This window comes from Ursus maritimus, unplaced genomic scaffold (genome assembly GCF_017311325.1).
Source record: "Ursus maritimus isolate PB19 unplaced genomic scaffold, ASM1731132v1 scaffold_25, whole genome shotgun sequence".
Lineage (NCBI taxonomy): Eukaryota > Metazoa > Chordata > Mammalia > Carnivora > Ursidae > Ursus > Ursus maritimus.
Genome location: NW_024425008.1, coordinates 14,505,017 through 14,523,864, shown reverse-complemented (window position 1 = coordinate 14,523,864; position 18,848 = coordinate 14,505,017). Strand labels below are relative to the sequence as shown.

General features: G+C 38.4%; 1 protein-coding gene across 4 annotated transcripts in view; it reads right to left on the bottom strand.

The window, feature by feature from the left end:
* The window catches only part of GALC (galactosylceramidase), a 59,980-nt gene that overhangs the window by 34,505 nt on the left and 6,627 nt on the right, over positions 1 to 18,848 (bottom strand). For all 4 annotated transcript variants that reach the window (XM_040641586.1, XM_040641583.1, XM_040641584.1 and 1 more), the window contains exons 2-7: positions 16,251 to 16,319; positions 15,952 to 16,015; positions 14,282 to 14,395; positions 12,007 to 12,146; positions 9,915 to 9,953; positions 7,086 to 7,216 (exon numbers count right to left, since the gene is read on the bottom strand). In XM_040641586.1, coding sequence (XP_040497520.1) covers positions 7,086 to 7,216; positions 9,915 to 9,953; positions 12,007 to 12,146; positions 14,282 to 14,395; positions 15,952 to 16,015; positions 16,251 to 16,319 — 557 coding nt within the window. The remainder of the gene's footprint in view (positions 1 to 7,085; positions 7,217 to 9,914; positions 9,954 to 12,006; positions 12,147 to 14,281; positions 14,396 to 15,951; positions 16,016 to 16,250; positions 16,320 to 18,848) is intronic.

The window sequence follows — 18,848 nt, the reverse complement described above, 5'->3', positions numbered from 1 at the left end:
GCTGCATTTAAACAAAGCAAAAGGGAAAAGTTCCTGGTATACTTTGTTTAACCCCATGTATCCAAAATATTATCATTCAACATAGTCAATGTAAAAAATTAATAACATTTTACATTTTTGAAAATACCAAATCTTTAAAATCCAGTGTCTTCTTTACACTTAAAACACACCTAAATTCAGACTAGCCACGCTTCAAGTGCCCCCTAGCTAACTGTGGCTAGTGGCTACCTTATTGGACAACACAGGTTCAAACCCTTCACAATTTCAGGAATAGGTAGCCAACAATCTTAACTGGAATGGGAGAGCCTCACTATGAGGATAAGCTGCTTGACGAGAATCCACAGTAAGGCAGGAACACTCACGGTGAGGGAGAGACAACATTCAGGCAGTAGGGAGAATGGGGCCCGGGAGCAGCAGACCCCAGAAGGCACTATGGCTGCAAAACAAGAGCTTCCACAGTGCCCGCCAAGTACAACGTGAAGGGGGCAGGGAGATCTACACTTCCTATGGAGGGGGCAGCCAGAGAATGAAGAACTCCTGAACAAAACCTCATTATACCACAATAACCTGAATTTGGAAAGAATCCAAATGGCCATTAACAAAGAATTAAGATGGGTAAATCGTGACATATTACTCCAGCTGAATGCAAAATAGCAATTAAAATGAACCACGTCTATACCTGGCAATATGAGTTAATCTCAAAAATATAATGCTGACCAAGATAATAGATACTCTTAAGATGCCATTTAAATAAAGTTTTTTCTTTAAAATCAATTAGCCAACATATAGTACATCATGAGTTTCAGATGTAAAGTTCAGTATTTCATCAGCTGCATACAACACCCAGTGCTCATGACATCATGCGCCCTCTAAATAAAGTTTTAAACAGGCAAAATTAGTTAATGGTGTTAGGGCTAATATTAGTAATTGCCTCTGGGAGCAAAGGAGAGGCTAATGACTGGAAAGATTTCCAAGGGAAGAGCTGCTTAGATACCGATAATTTTCTATTTCTTGACCCGGGTGGTGATGACGCAGGTATGTTCACTGTGTGACAATTCACTATGCCATATTCTTATGATTTATGTACTTTTATGTATGGACGTTGGTATGTGTGTGTATGTATGTTATACTTTGTTAAAAAAATTTTAAGGAGGGTGAGATTATTAGACAACAAATGTATAGGAAACTAAAATGAGAGAATTATAGATTACAAAAAACACATTTTAGAAATGAAGACTAGAAAAAGAAACACAAGACAGAATAGACGCTGTGGAAAACACAGTAAGGAAAATAGAAGATAGCAAGGATAAAATTATAGAGAATCAAACAGAAATGAACAGACAGCAATGGTTGGAGAGAAACAGAGAACAAAGGCAACATACAAACTAGATCCAAAATGCATAACTGAGTCTTCTAAAAAGAAAACCAAAGCAATGGAGTAGAAAAATTTAAGTAAATCTTATTGAAATAAAAAAATACTTAAATACAGATACTGAAAAACCATATATACTATAGACCTGGAAATGGTAAATCGTGTACAACCACTAGACTTAAAAGTTAAGGAAAAATATTCTTTGGATATATGGGAATTGTGCCAAGTTATTTATAAGGAAGAAAAAAGTAAGTCTAAATAAGGATAATACAGACACCTCAGACCACAAAGAATGTAGTGGCTTAAAGAGTTTATTTGATTTCCATATAATCATCCCAAATTGAGAGTCAAGGTTGGTGGAAGCAGCTCTTAGACCTTCTCCTTGGTCAAATGGCTGCTCACATTCCAGCCAGTAGGAAGGAAAAGGGGTAGAATAGAATGTATCCAATATCCTAGAGTATAGACCCTCAGGTGTTACTTATCAACTGTGCTCTCCTTTCATCACCAGAAACTCAACCATATTGTCATTTCTTAACTGCAAAGAATGCTGGGAGTCTTGCCTTGGGCCCAGGAAGAATAGGATAGGTTTTGGTAGACCAGCAGCTTCTTCTGCATTAGGGTAAGTAAAACGTCCAAGAGAGGGGGGCAACAACAACAAAAAAAAGAAGAAATAAAAGAAGCCTAGCATCAGAATTCTAAACAGCAACATTTTATGTAAGTAACCAACAGAGTAAATTTTATGACGTTCAAGGATTACGAAAATGTGAGTCAGGGAATTAATATCTAGCCAAACTGTCCTTCAGGTAGAAAGGCCACAGATAAAGAGTTAATAAACATGTAAGAGATCAAGAAATATTGTTTCCATTAGAACTTCCCAAAAAACATGACAAATATTAAGCTCCTGACACCCAAGAATCTAAGGAAGAAACTGCAGCAAAAAGACTTGAAAGTGAACACTGCATATGCTTAATGGCAGAACCAGATTAAAAGAAAGGGTAATTTAGTACATAAATGTTACATGTTCTGATAATGTATATCATAGCAGATGCAAAACAGGAGGAGGAAAGAAAATGAAATGTAAACGAAGTTTGCCCATTGGCTGGGAGTTAAAGGTGCCGGCTTGCAGCTGACAAATCAAGACAGAAGAAGCTTAAGCTCAGGTAAGAGTACAAAGATTAAGAAATTCTGGTAATTAAAATTCCATTGTAGGAGTGAGAAGGGGAGAAAGAGGAAGTTATGAAATAAGTTTCCAATTGCTTATAGTAAACCGATACATAATAACTATATAGAAAAGGAACTAAGAGTATTAAACGTTTTCTCAACTTCAGCACTATTGACATTTTGGCCGGATAATTCTTTGCTGTGGGGAAGTTACCCTGTGCTTGGGAGGATATTTAGAAATATCTATGGCCTCTGCCCATCATGCCAGTACCAATCACAAATATTTCCAGGCGTTACCAAAAGTTCCCTGGGAGACACATTACCCCTGGCTGAGAACCACTGGTATAAATGTATCAGCATAAATGCAATCCATAGAACCAAAAATCAAACGTTGCTAAATAACAAAAAAGATACCTCCTTCAAAAAGAGCAAAGAAAGCAAATCACATAGCAAGATTTTGTATTAGTATATACATAGTATAAACAATTAACAAGACAATATAGACTAGAGTACATCACTATATCATGAAGTATATATGGTTTCAATTATATCATGAAGTATAAATGAGTTTAAACCAAGCATTAAAATCTGAAGATTTTTAGAGCAGCGAAAAAAGCAAAATCTAAATCTATGCTTTATGTGAGCAACATACACGAAACAAAATGACCTCAAGAGTTAAAGAATGAAAGTATGGGCAAGACATTTCAGGCAAATATAAAGAAAACAGTGATCTCTTCCTTAATCACAGACAAAGCAAAATTCATACCAAGAAGCATAATGAGGCAAAGAATGACATTTTCTTTCTTTTTTTCAGGGTTTTTTTTGTCATCTCTACAACCAATGTGGGGCTCAAACTCATGACCCTAAGATCAAGAGTCACATGTTCTTCCTCCTGAGCCAGCACCCCAAAGAATGACAATTTCTAATGTCAACAGTTACAAAGAAAAGAATATAAGATAAGACATTAATACCTGTGACATAACACAGAGGAACTTTCGAAAGCATAAACTGCATGAAACTGAAACCCACCAGTGAGAGGAAACTAACGCTCTGGGAAACCCTGGACAGGGCAAGTGAACAAAATAATCAGGATACAGAATACCTAAACAATGCAATCGCTAAGGTAGATAATACACACTCAACCCTTATATCCCGATAAAAAATATATTCTAATATAATAAGACAAAAAGAAGGTCCTGAGAACGTTTTTGAAAAAAAAATGTTTAAATACGTTCATCATTAAATAACCACAGTGTGATGAAATGAGGAAATAAAAGAGCTAAAGCAGTGCTCAAAGGAGTATTTGCTGCATTAGATGCCCGTATCAATAAGATAAACGTATTAAACATCCAACAACTTCATGAAGACACAACAAAACCCAGACCTTCATTCATTTTTTCCTAGCCAAATAGATTCAATATCAATACAACTTTGTTTTCCCCCTCAAGACTCGAGTTACTTATGAAAGTTTTAACAATAAAGGCAAAAATTATATTCTAATTTCAATGCATGAAATGTTTACATACATCTTACTTTTCTTGCCATAAATAAAGAAATAAATACATAAACAAATAAATAAATAAGCCTAAAGCTAACCTAATCATGCCTCATGTCAATTTCCAGCAAGAAACAAGGGCAGACAGGCAGGTTAAACAAACTGCAAGGATGGAACTATTAAGTCCCAGACTGTGAGACACTTCAAAGGACAAATGATCCAGTTTCTTTGACAAATGAAAGGGAATAAAAAGAGGGGGCAGCTGAGCGCCCGGGTGGCTCAGTAGGTTCAGTGCCTGCCTTTGGCTCAGGTCATAATCTCACGGTCCTGGGATCAAGCCCCACATCAGGCTCTCTGCCCAGCGGGAGCCTGCTTCTCCCTCTCTCTGCCACTCCCCCTGCTTGTACTCTCTCTCTCTCTCTGTGTCAAATAAATAGTTAAAATCTTCAAAACAAAACAAAACAAAGATGGGGCAGGAACCAAAATAATCAGAAGAGACTTAAATACCAACCAATCACAATGTGTGAATCTAAATTGGGTCCAGATTCAATTAAAACTATAAAATAACAGTAACAAATATTTGTTATCAAAAAACTGTTACATTTTTAGATGTAATAATGGTATTGTTTATAGTAAAAAGAAAAAGAATTCTTATCTCAAAGATGCATGGTAAAATTCTTATGGAAGAAATAACATAATGTGTGGGATTTGCTTCAGAATAATGTGCGAGGAAGAAGAGAAACTGTAAGCAGAAAGAGCTAGGAGTCCCCGGAAAAAGAAACAAGACAAGCTTTCTCGACAGGAGAAAAGACAGCCATCTTGTCATCTATGCCTGATTGGCACTACTTGCCCAAAGACAGCCATCTTGTCATCTATGCCTGATTGGCACTACTTGCCCAAAGCACATTTTTTGCAGAACTTCCTGAGGTATGTTGAAATTGCAGAACAATAGATCCCAGTAGATAACAATTTTAAGGGAACCAAAAAACGTAAGCACAAACAGCCACTATCAGGCCAGGAGATAACCTAATCATATCAGGGACAATACATCAGTGGTAAATCTTCCAGTGCTGGTTCAAAAATAAAGACTGACCTGACGCACATTCTTGAGCTATCTTTGTAGGATCTGAACCATTTTGAGCACTCAAATACCAGGAACTGATGATGCTGACCCTTGTGACTTGGACTCTGTCACTTTAAGATGACTTCTGCCCCCATCCCATGCTGAATACCCTATTGTGAAAGCCCCTTCGCCTAAAACTTCCCCAGTTTTGTTTTTTGAGGAGACACTGCTTTGGGAAACATTCCCGCTGCTCTCCTTTACTTGTTGCAAGTAAAACCCTTATTTTTTTATTCTTTGGCCTGGCTGTGAATTTTGGCCCCACACGCGCCAAGAGGCAAACCCAGTTTCAGTTAACAGAATGGACAAGATGTGGATGGAGAACTAGGCATGGGGCATAGTTATGGAGGCTGAGTGACAGGCACATGGAGAGTCATGATATTATTCTGCCTAGTTCGTGTACATTCAAGATACTTCATTAAAAAAAAAAAAGACACATGTAGATCAAGCAGTCTTCACACTGAATAAAGAACACATTCCACATACATGTGTATTCTATTTTTCAAACGCTTATGTATGTTATCACTTGAATTCAAATACACTTAAAAAAATACTGCTAGGTGAGGGGTAGAAGAAGGGAGATTTGGAGGAAGGTGGTCAAAAGGCACAAAATTCCAGTTATAAGATAAATAAGTACTAGGGATATAATGTACAGCATGAGGACTATAATTAATTGTAACTATAATTAACACTGCTATGTGATACATAGTAAAGTCATTAAGAAAGCAGATCCTTGGGGCGCCTGGGTGGCTCAGCCATTAAGCGTCTGCCTTCGGCTCAGGTCATGATCCGAGAGTCCTGGGATCGAGCCCCACATCCGGCTTCCTGCTCAGGCTTCTTCTCCCTCTCACACTCCCCTTGCTTGTGTTCCCTCTAGCTATTTCTCTCTGTCAAATAAATAAATAAATAAAATCTTAAAAAAAAAAAAAAGTAGATCCTAAGAGCTCTCATCATAAGGAGAGATTACTTTTCCTTATCTTTTGACTGTATGTATATGAGATGATGGATGTTAACTAAACCTATCATGGTAATTATCTCACATAGATGTAAATCAAATCATCATGCTCTACACCTTAAACTTATACAGTGATGTATATCAATTATTTCTCAATAAAACTGGAAAAAAATAAGAAAAAAATTACTAGAACTCAGGGAGGCCAAGGCCAAGTCAGAGGACTGACTGGCAGAGCTGGACTAAAGAGCAGGGTCAAAGCCAGCCTGCTAAGGAAACATGACAAGAGCCATGGTCAGTGATCAGCAGTGTCATTTACATAAGTGTTCATTCATGGAAGAACTCCCAACCACGGGAAGTTTGCCTCTTGTAATTTCTAAAATTTAAATACTACTCTGTCCCTTAATCAAAACAAAGCCATGTTTCATTACTCCAAATGTTAACACAATTTCTGAAAAGTACCAATACATTTGTCACAGAAAGATCCCAAAGTACAGCTGACCCTTGAACAACATGCCAACCCCCTCAACCATGGACATCTGGAAATCCAAATATAATCTTGGTCTCCCCCAAAACTTAACTACTAATAGCCTGTTGACCAGAAAACCAATAACATAAACAATTAACACATATTTTATATGTTCTATGTATTATATACTGTATTCTTATAATAAAGGAAGCTAGAGAAAAGAAAATGCTATTAAGAAAATCACAAGGAAGAGAAAATACATTTACAGTATCATAAAAATTCCACACAAAGTGGACTGGCACAGTTCCTACCTGTGCTGTTCAAGGGTCAACTGTACGTACATTTCAAAGAGAAAGGAATGAAACATCACTCACATATCGTTAGTCAAGTAAATACAAGAAAGCTCCCTCTGAAAATGAAACCAAGTGGGAAGGAAAAGCAAAAATAAAGGTACAGTCAAGTATCGAAAGCAAGCAATTAGAAACTGTTAAGCTTTCAGAGCAACACCTTCCTTACCCTATAACATCAATCACCTCCATGAGCTCAGAGTCAAGCAACATAGAAGCAGAAATCGGCTCCCAGAGATTGTCACTCGCTATGATTTTCACTCGATCGAGACCTTGATAGTTCAACATTCTTCTTAACACCTTTTGGAGAGAGAAACAGAATGCAGGAAAGTTTACAAATGAGTTTTCAGCTGTTGAATTACAACCACAATAGCTGAAGTATCTTCGAAAATCAGCATCCTGGCTAATAGTATCAATATTATTTCTAGAGGGGCGCCTGGGTGGCACAGCGGTTAAGCGTCTGCCTTCGGCTCAGGGCGTGATCCCGGCGTTATGGGATAGAGCCCCACGTCAGGCTCCTCCGCTATGAGCCTGCTTCTTCCTCTCCCACTCCCCCTGCTTGTGTTCCCTCTCTCACTGGCTGTCTCTATCTCTGTCTAATAAATAAATAAAATCTAAAAATATATATATATATTATTTCTCGATAGAAATGTGCCTCCTATGGAAAATATAAAGCATTATCGTTAAGATAACCTACTTCATGGGAACGTAAAAAGAAAAAAAACCAAGAGGTAAAAATGCTTTAGAGGGATTCTGCCTCTGACTTTAATGGAATCAACAACAGACTCGTAATAGTAAAAAAAAATAAAATAAACTGCCACCATAGCTGGAGATCATTAGTTTAAAAGAAAAAGGAAACCAGATTCTAATGTTTCCAAAGCTTCCCTCAAATAAAATGAACACAACTAGAGAGGCACATGTATAATCACAAGGAAAAACATAAGCTGTGAAATGTCAAATCTGGGTAGATAAAAAAGTTCCTCACCTTCACTACTGGAACCCTGCCATGAAGCCGCCCCCAACTGCAGGGTCACGCAGAATACATGCATGAGTGTGACTTCCGCTCTGGGCTCCTGCTGCTCTCATCAGCCCTGTGCTCACAGAAGCCACAACTTTCCACGAACAACCCTGTGCTTCCATCTTATACTAGCTCCACTGCCCCACCTCCCACAGCCCCACAACACCCCCTCCACCACATTCTCACCACTTCATTGATAATGCCTGCAGCCTGGAGGTGACCCTGACTTACACGGCCCTGGCTGCAAGCCACCCCATCAAACCCCAGAGCTACAGATTAAAGTTTGCCGTTCCCCCGGCGATCACAGAAGACTACTCGAGGCTCAGAGTCCCCACTTGTCTACTCCATCTTTTACCCTTGCTCTTCCCCCAAATCCTTTTACTCTCAATCATCATTTCTTGGCAGTGTCCTGCCCCTGCCCTAGCAACCAGGGGAGTTCCTATCTATCCCACCTTGAAGAGTCCAACCACACGTCACCTTCTCTAACAGCATTCCCTAATCCACCCAGGGAGAAGTATCATCTCTGCTTTGTACCTTCTGACAACCCTGCATGGGCATTATTCTGCTACAGAAATTATAACGGATATTTTAGTTGTCCATCCGGGACTCTATAGGCCTCAAATGTGAACTCCTTCTAGGCAGCAAGAGTATTTTGTGTCCTTGTCTTCTAAGCATGTATGGAATGCCTGACAAACCCAGTGTTGAGTCAATGCTTGCTGATGGAATAAATGAATAAATAAATGAAAGAAATTTAGTGGATATTACCTGCTGAAAAACATAAGACACGTAAAGAAATTTTTTTAAAAACCGAAAACAAAATACAACCACAAAACTAGGTTTTTTGGAGGAAACACAGGACAGTTTACTGGAAAGTAAACCAGACACTACCTCCACCTGAAAAGTTAAACTGCCATTAGTTTCCCAGTGACAGAGGAGTTATTATTCTCAGTTTTTCCTTTCCTAAAAAACAGCAATAATAGTAATTACCTAATAAGGGAGCTAGTGAGAATGAAATGGAGATAAATAACTAGGAAAAGCGGCCCCAAAACACACACTTGGCAAAGGTTAGTTGCTACCCATTTGCTAATCACAGATAGAAACACCTAGAACATTCCAAAATAGCAGGCATTCCAAAGAAAATAACAATGAGACTATATATGAGAAATTTTGATATAAGATGTGGAACTGTATAAAATTTCTGGCCAGAAGAGACTCCATTTTCAAGCTCCATTTTCCTTTCCAGTGGGTGAACTCTTGACCTGGGCCCAAAGTGGCAACAGTTTTACAGGTAATTACTCACAACATTTCAACAGAACAACAGGCAGTCCGGATAGTAAAGTTAATTGATACCTTCCAGGGACAGTTTTGTTTGTGATAGCACCAACAGAATAATCAATGACAGAGTTATCAGAAATGGCTCAATTGGTCAGCCCCAAATTAGCAGTGTTCTCTTTTCTCTTCTTTATCTACCTTATGAATTAGCCCTTCCTTCTTGGTCATAAAAACCCCTTGCCCTCCCCACCGAGCAGGACACTTTTTTGGTTACTCCAGAATCTGTGCTCCCCAAGTGGCAATTCTGACACCCCAAATAAAAGTCTTTGTTCTTTTTTAGGTTTGCCTCCTTTTCTCAGTTGACAACGGGAAAAAAAAAAAAAAAGCTACATTTCTTTAAGTCCTAAAAGCCTAACATGATGCAGTTGTTTTTATAATGATTATCATAATTCCACAAATAATGAATTTTAAAATAGGAAAATTCGACACAAGTCTTCAGACAAAGGAAATTTGGCGTTCACAAGGACTTCCCTGTGCTTTAATCAGGAATTTAAATAGGATTAAGCTTTTGCTTGAATTTTATGTCACAACTAGCAAAACAAGTATCTGTGCTGTAAAAACAGTGTTCCTACCACTAATTTCCATGGAACCATAAGGGGATCATTTACTAATAACTTTAAGACAAAAAGATTTTAAAGTTGTACAGACCTTGATATAATTGATGTCAAATGACCTCTCGTTCCAAATCTGCAAAACAGAAAGTCAAACAGTCTGAATTGAAAGTTAAAGGTCAGAAAGTAGACATTTCCGTTAATGAGAGAGCCACTGCTCTCTTCATCTTTCATATCATCTAAAAAGCAATGTTTCTTCCTTTATGGAATGTCCCGTTCTTGAATTTATAGATATTTAGAAAACAACATAACTTTTTCTTTTAAAACCTTGAATATTTAGTGGGTGTTTTTAAATAGTCACTTATTCCAGTGATTTATTTTTCTTTTTTATTTTTATTTATTTTAGATAAAGAGAGAGAGGGCAAGCAGAGGGAGAAGGGGAGGGAGAGAAATCCTCAAGCAGACTCCCCGCTGAGCATGGAGCCTGACATGGGGCTCAATCCCATGACCGAGATCACGACGTGAGCTAAAATCAAGAGTCTGACGCTTAACTGACTGAGCCACCCAGGCGCCCCCTTCCAAGGATTTCCAAAACTGGAATATCCCTTCAATCATTTAACCACCACTGACAATGTAATGTGTGCCAGGGATTCTATTAGACCCCGGAGACCCAGCAGACATGGGGAGAGAGTTATAATAAATCTTACAAGATCTTACCAGCACACCTAAAGCCAAGTATTAATAAGTATACTGTAGAAGTAATTTTTTTAGCCCACATGACGTGCTACATCACAAAGGCAAATTCTTAATGAGGACAGATAAAAGGAAGATGCACAGCTCTCGTTGGTTTAGCATTGGAGGGATGAGGTTTTAGAACTAAAAGAGAATTTCCATGACATTCATTTTGCAGCTGAGAAAAATATTAACAACAGAGAAGGCCTACAGTCTAGGCACTATAACTCATTTTACTCCAGTGATACAGGAAAGTACTCTTATCAAAGCGGCTCCTCACCACAGCCTATGAGTCTAAAAGAGATGTGAACTACCCATTCTTTACCAGAAACATTTTCTAAGTGTGACTTCACCAAAATAAAATGCTATTTAGATCAAAACCTATATTTAGTTTCACTACAGGTTAAAAATACCCTGACATCTGAAAGTTCTCAAATACAAACTAATTTTCGATTATAATTTGCCGAAAGATAACAAAAAACAAATATATTCTTGCTTCTGGCTCCCTACAGCCCTTGGCCCATCCTCATGTCCTCTCTCCTCCTGTCCAGTTTCTGGGTCTCTCACTAACACTCCTTAAGGGCTTATTCATCTTGGTATCCCTAGAACGTAATAGTCACAGTGCCTGCAACATAGCAGGAGCTCAATAATTGCTTGCCAATTGCATGAATGCTTTTAAAATCAGTTCTGACAGGTGGCATATTAATAAGCAAACACATACAGAGACCACTGTGTGTATGTGTGAGGCTCTGTGAGGTACATGCCCAGCCTGCCACCAGACCAGTTGGAAAGACATTATTTTTACATTTTTTCAATCATTAAAAGGTGTTAAATAACAGTTTAAGATAAGGGTAGGCAGATTATAGCCAGCCTGCCAAATCCAGCCCACCCACCATTTGTATTTTTTACAACCTGAGAGCTAAAAATGGTTTTTACAGTTTTAAATGGCTACATTTTAAATGGCTATATAATTACCTACATAATATCCTTAATACTGCCTTTTGACTCACAAAACCTAAAATATTTACTCTGTGACACACTAAGAAAAAGTTTGCCACCCCCTGGTTTAGGACAATAGAAGACTCATAGAGCAAAATGAGATTAATCATTAAACTGTATGGTAAATATAGTATTCTTGTATGACTAGAGAAACTAGGGAAAGCTTTTAAGAAGGAAAACGTGAGCTGGGGTGATACCAAAATCAAAATTAAAAAAAAGAAAAAGGTAGTTCAGAGAAGGTATTATACACTTAGTAGTTTTGAAAAGGGGTTAGAATTTGGATGGGCAAAGAGGAGGAATAAAAGGTCACATGTAGTTAATTTGTTATCAGATGCCAATAGAACAAATTAGTCTCGTGACACAAAATGGTTAGTCAACAAAATGCCACAGAATCAAATTACTTTAAGAAATTACAAATAAATGTTCTAAGTTAATCAAGTTTTAAATATATCACTAACCCCAATATAATCAATATCCAAATCATGATAATGCTTGGCGCCCACAATCCAGGTCATGACATAGTAGGCAGTCAGCTGAAGATTCACATAAGGCCAGTTGAAATGTTTTCCCAGCCATCCAGGGAACGACCACGGCAACCCTGCAGCAAGGAAAAGGTCAAGGTGGAGTGAGTATACCAGTGCTGGCACCATCAGAAACAAGGCAAAAGAAACCAAGAACACAGGCTAAGCAAAGAGCCAATCCCAATCTTACTAAAGATTATATACCATGCACAAATTCTCAAAATCCCTTCCAGTTTATGAAGCAACTTCTTACTGATCCCTAGAATCAGCTTCCATAATTCCAAATGCTCTTTCAAGAAAAAGAAATAAAAGCAAACACCTCTCAAAGATACTTACCAACAGAAAGAAATGTAACATGCAATTTAACTTAACCTGCCCCACTGCCTGCTATAGGGATATTTAATATTCAATTTCTTTCCTCTGAAGTCAAATCAAAGAATTCTGAAAGGCTTATATCTAACCATTCCTACAGGTTAAGTATAATACAAATTCCTCATTCACTAGTACAACTTCTTAAAACTTAAGGCTCCTTAAAATACTAATTAGTCAGAAACTCAAATTCAACAAAACTAGTTTGTCATCATATCAGTATAAATGCCAATGACTCAACGGGAAAATATGCCTTTGTGGTATGATTTACATCAAATAACCCACCTTCTCCCAGCACCCTAATTATTTTTTTTAAGTAAGAAAATGAGAGGGGGCGCCTGGGTGGCGCAGTCCTTAAGCGTCTGCCTTCGGCTCAGGGCGTGATCCCAGCGTTCTGGGATCGAGCCCCACATCAGGCTCCTCCACTAGGAGCCTGCTTCTTCCTCTCCCACTCCCCCTGCTTGTGTTCCCTCTCTTGCTGGCTGTCTCTCTCTGCCAAATAAATAAATAAAATCTTTAAAAAAAAAGAAAAGAAAAGAAAAGAAAAGAAAATGAGAATCCTAGAGAGGCACTAATTACAATTCTAAATCCTAAGTCTGTTACTAATATATCAAAATAAGCTCACCAGTTAAGTTCCTCAACTGTTAGTAAATACCACCAATCTAGTTCACCACTGAAAAAAATCAAAATGAACAAAAGAACAAAATGCTTATTTTTCTAAACTCAGGAGAAATACCTAAGTGTGTACCCCATAAGAAATGTGACATTAAAATACTGGAACATTTTAGAACAATGAAATGCCAAAACATTCTAAAGGCCCAGCATGTGTAAGTCTTTGTTAATGTGCCAGATTTTCTACATTTAAATGAGAACTAACCTTGAAAGCAGCCCAATGGCTGAAGTCAATGATGCTTTTTTTTTTTTACTGCTCCAAACATTTCTGGAATCTCTTACAAAAGACTATTTCGAAAGAACACACCAACTCCTCATTTTTTAATTTAGAAAAACTTATGCTTGTCCTTTAATTTGATTGTTGAAAATGATCTTTAAAATAATCTGAAATCAAGCCTATAAAATGGATCTCACTGATCTCACATAGACTGGATGTGGAAGCCTGTTTCAAAAAATCAAATTCATTTCCAATGATGACTGTATGCCATCACTGGGTATGTTTGCAGTATCTTACAGGTCTGTGCACTGCTACATGGGAACGGTGGAATGGAACACAGTAGTCCTACTTGAGAAATCCAATGATCCTGCCACTAGAACTTAAGATCCACAAGGACGGGAATTAGGGGCTGGATTGTTCCACATCGCCAATGCCTAGAACAGTGACCACCACATGGCTGAGGTTCAAAATAAACACTTTTATCTGTACCTCTTCTAGAAATGGGGTCTACTACTGCATGTAATACATAATTTTACAAATAATTGGTATATACGACTGCACCTAATATACAATTTCCTAGACAGTATTGCCCTTTAATAAATTTTGATAAGAAATTTTGTTGAGGATAATAGTTTAGCAATCACAAAAACAACCAGAGTGGAATTAGGTTCTATATCTGATTTTGCCATTTACTAAATATCTGAACTTAAGTCAGTGGCGTAACCTAAGCCTCTACTGCTTCTATAAAATGGGAAGAGGTCTTACATATAAAAAGCAGACATAATACATAAGGGCAAAGAAAGGATCAAGCCTGGCACATGCTTTGCTGCTGGTAAGATAACTGTAGTATTAACAACATTATTAGTACTTCAGTATTAACAGTGACTCCACACACAGAATTCAGAATTCGAACGTTAAACAGACTGCAAAAGCACGGCAAACTTCACTTCTTACCCATGAGTGTAATATTAGGGTTCCGCCTCTTAGCTTCCTTCATTAACCACCACTCATATCCTCGGAAATAATTCTCATCTAATGCATAGTGCATGTGGGAGGGTTCAGTACCATCTGCATGGGAGAGAGCAGAAGAGAAAGGAAACTGCCCCATTAATGGTGTTTCATAGGGCCACTCTCCCTTATACATGCGCACATTTTGGAGAAGACATATTCTGGTTCCAATCCCGACGTGGGGCAAATAAGAATGATCTTATATAATTTGAAGATGGATGATCAAAGCGTACTATTTCATGTTTTTTCATTATTCTAAGTATCAAAAAGGTCTTGAAAAACAAAACCACAACTTTCTATTATAAGCAGCGTTGAGAGAAGTGTTATCAATTCACGTAACTGAAAAGTCCTTGGACTACATTCTCTTGGGCTTTGGTCTGGTCTTTCTGGGGTTTTCAAATCCCCATGTTTGACACTGGGTTCAGATCACCTCAACCTCCGGCTTTTCAATGCTAGATGTGAATCGCCGGGCTCCCATTCTCAGACCCCAGGCCTTGAGCCTATAACATGCCCTGTTATACCAAGACAACAGAGCTTTAAGAGAAAAAAGGAAAGAGACATCTGCATATCCCCTCTATAAGAAAATTCTATCCTAACCTCCATGGCATGTCGAGGTAGATGGCTGATATCAGTCCTCATGTGTTACCACATTTCACAAACATCTGCCCTTGTTAGGAAGGGCCTCACAAGGAGACGGGTCTTGCCCTTTTCTTCTTAAAGATAAACATCAGATTCACAAGAACTACCGGCTTCTGCATCTCGACCTCTAATTTTGCTTCAGCAAATGTAGATGGCCAGCCATTACCAATTCTGCATAAAAGGAGTGGACAATAAAATACATGTCCTCTTATGGTAGCTTGGGGGAAGTTTGTGTTACAGAGGTTTCTTTTGTTTTTGATTTGCATTTTTTTCTTTCAGTATTAATTAAACACTAATGCCACCACACAGACATATCTCCTTAACAAAAATTACCCCCAAGTCACCAATAGGAACACGCACATACAGACAATACTGTAAAGTTCACTATAATGGAATCTGGCCAGTAAATAAAAAGCTGCATTATCACCGAGAGACTTTTCTTCTTCCTGTACATTAATTGACTACATGGACCACACAAAGCCAATCAAAAGGATGAAAGTGAAGATAGAAAATTTAATGGTTAAAAATAATTTTATTTTTAAAAGAGAAAAAAGCTGTACCTCTGAAATACAGATGACTTATATGTTTGCCACGTCATTTTATTTAAAGCTAATAACATAATAACATTTTACATGTTTTCTACATTAAGGTTTCTTTTTTGAACTTCTCAATAAAAATTTCGAACCATCTATATGCTCTATCTAGTGAATATAGTTTTTTTTAAAAACTCTGGGTTTGTTTACTACTGATAAATTCAACTAAATAAACAATCTAAAGTCCAAATGCTATTTTTATGAGAAAAAAATGAGTATTTTGATATATTTTTAATAGACTAAAAAAGGAACTATAAGAAACAATCTATAAGCAAAATCAACATCAAAAATGTTAGTATCATTTATATTCTGATTCACAGTCCTTAAGTTTAAGTATAGATTAAAACGTTGAAGGGAAACAATCCCATTTCCCAAATCTCCTACCTGTTGTCTGCCCATCACCACCTATTTCGACTTTCAGAATATGCAAAGAGGCACCGAAGTTTGGCTGGGGAAAGAAGTAGGAGTATTAACACTGCGATTCACTGCATGAAGGACAAAGCACATTAAGACAATTACAGATGAGAAAACCAATTTCAAAAAATAGCAACTTATTCCAAAAGCAATTTGCCATTTGTTTTTTTTTTAAAGCTAGAATTGTGAAGGCAATCAATTCTACCACTAAAATTCACCATAGTTTCAAAAATACCACAGATGCCATTAAGTAATTATTTTCTCATTACCTTAAAGAGATAATCCAATATTTGAGAACGATAGGGCTCTGGATAATTTACTAGAAGTCGGGAGGTTGCCTAAAAAAAAAGTTCGAAAGTATGAAAAAAACAAATCCAGTCATGACCATGTTTTCATAGTGCTGAGGCACGCCACCCGGCAGGCCCATGTTTAGCCAACTCTTGGGCAAAGCTGAGTGGCGGAAAGTCATTTCCCAAGTTATTTGTTTACCTGCCTATGTTTTGCCCATCTTTGGGCAAACAGGCCTGTTGTTTGTCCGATAGCTAAAACACAGGTTTCAAGCCACAGCAGTTTTCTCTTCTACTGAGATGAAGGTTGGCTGGGAGGTAAGCTAACCAAGTCCACTGATGAACGTCATGATTACAGACTTGTCTTGAGGACCTTAACTCAGAGAGTGGTTATTAGAAGAAATGAAACTTATGTTCTCTATCTTAAGACCATTTGTCAACCACAACACCTGGGGGCAAGGATGGAAAGGATGAATATCAGGTCATTTTCCCCTTCAACATCTTGCAAGAAATTATTACAAGCAGCAATGCTGAAAGGAATCACTATTCCCCTATTCTTTACTAGAGATTTATAAGTGCTGTTACTATTAGGAATGACCTTACAATGATCCCAGGCCAAACTGTACTGAAGAAACCTCACCCAAGGCTGGCATCAGAATGGGTGAAAAGAGAGGTGGAGGGTGCAGAGAACACCACCTGGTCACACCTAACCCATGGCCAATGACTACTTCAACAAAGAAATCACAAACCAACAGTGGACCAATAAGCTATCTTCTGGGGAGCAATATACACAAGGGGAATAAAACAAATAGGTTTTAACATGAAACAGTGGCATGTCCCTAGACTTGGAAGCCAGACAGGCCCTAGGTTCAAAGCACTGACACCAAGTGCAAGATACCTGACTTTTGCGGGGCTCAATGTTCTGTTCTGGACTCTCACATATGCTACCACTGATGTTCCAGTGGCACCCTTACCTATCTCCCTCACACACATACAGTCTTCCCAGCCCCTGCCACTGCCACGCAGACCCATGGAGCTCCCCTCTCATCCCTTCAAGTTCAACATATCCCCATCAAACGTGGCACTTTTTCCTAAGTCTGTTCCTTCTCCTGCATGTGTTATCTTAGTAAAGAACACCATCCGCCTAAACCATAAACTTTCACCAAGTCCTATCCATCTTCAGTCACCAAGACCTCCTTAGTATCTCTCAAATCCATCCCCTCACTTCAACCCTACTTCCTTCATCCAGGCCCCCTCAATCATTAGAATAGCCTAAATGGTCTCCGGGCCTCCCGTTCGCCTCCTTGTATTCTAGTGCTGTTACTACCACACTCCTTGCCACATTAATCTTCCCAACACACAAACACAACCATGAAAGTACTTTGTTTAAACCCCGCCAAGACCTGCTCTCTGCCAAGAGCTTTCAGGATAAAGTTCAAATTGCTCAGTTTTATACCCAAAGCTCTTAACTATTTGGATCCTAACTCTGACACTTTACCCAGTACCACTCTCACACCTTCTATCTAGATATATCAAACTACTTTTTCTCTTTCTTCTGTCTGGAATGCATTCCACACCCTCATTTGGCCAACTCCAATTCATCCTCTTCAGGAAGGACCACTCCTGCTCTCTCCCCACTGGTCTGATGTAGACGGTCTCCTGTGGACTCCTCTGGCTTTGGGTCTACATCTCTACTGTAACTCTTCTAATCCTGCACCTTCCTCATTGCCATACTTCTCTGTCTCACCTCTGAGTTCCTCGAGGGCAAGGACCATGTCTTACTCCAGTTCCTATTCTCCATTTATTCTCTTATTCAGTAAACATTTAGTATCTTTTATGGTATTGTTTGTTGCACTGGCACAGGCAACATAATATAGGAGGATCTGAGTCAAAAGGAGCTTGCATCCTGATTGCATCATTTACAAGCTATGTGACCAAGGGCAATCTGTTGGCTACCTTACTCCTTCGAACTCCTTCAGCCGTTCTAAGGCTAAAATAAGATGTATGTGAAGGACATAGTGCAGTAGATGGCACACAGTAAGCTCTAAATAAATGACAGGCATTGTACAAATCATTTTTAAAAATACAGTCACTGTTCTCAAAGACCTTACAGACTGGCGGAGGCTCAAATATTAAAGCAGGCACTCTTTAAATGAATGAACAGCATATATACACACAATAACCCATCCTTGCTCAAAGGGAAACAATGCTTCCGACCCTGAATTATGTCATTGGAACAGAGTGTTTGGCTGTTTGGCAGTTATTTTGCCTCTATGCAATCCTATCCTTAACACAGAAAGTGCCGACTTTAAGCAAACACACCACATCCTTATGCTATTGCAAGCCGATGTCATTCTCAATGCAAAAGCATTAGTCAATGGCAATAGTCAGTTCAGAGTAGTATAGCCAAATGTTGAAATGCGCCATCAAGGAATAACAAATTACCAGTCACACTCCCTGAAAAAGGTCTGGGCTGTTTCTAACCAGCCCACAAAGAAGCCTTAGCACAAGAGCTGACACACAGTAAGTTCTCAATAAATGGCAGACATTTGATACCCAAGTTAAGTTTTTCAGGTAACT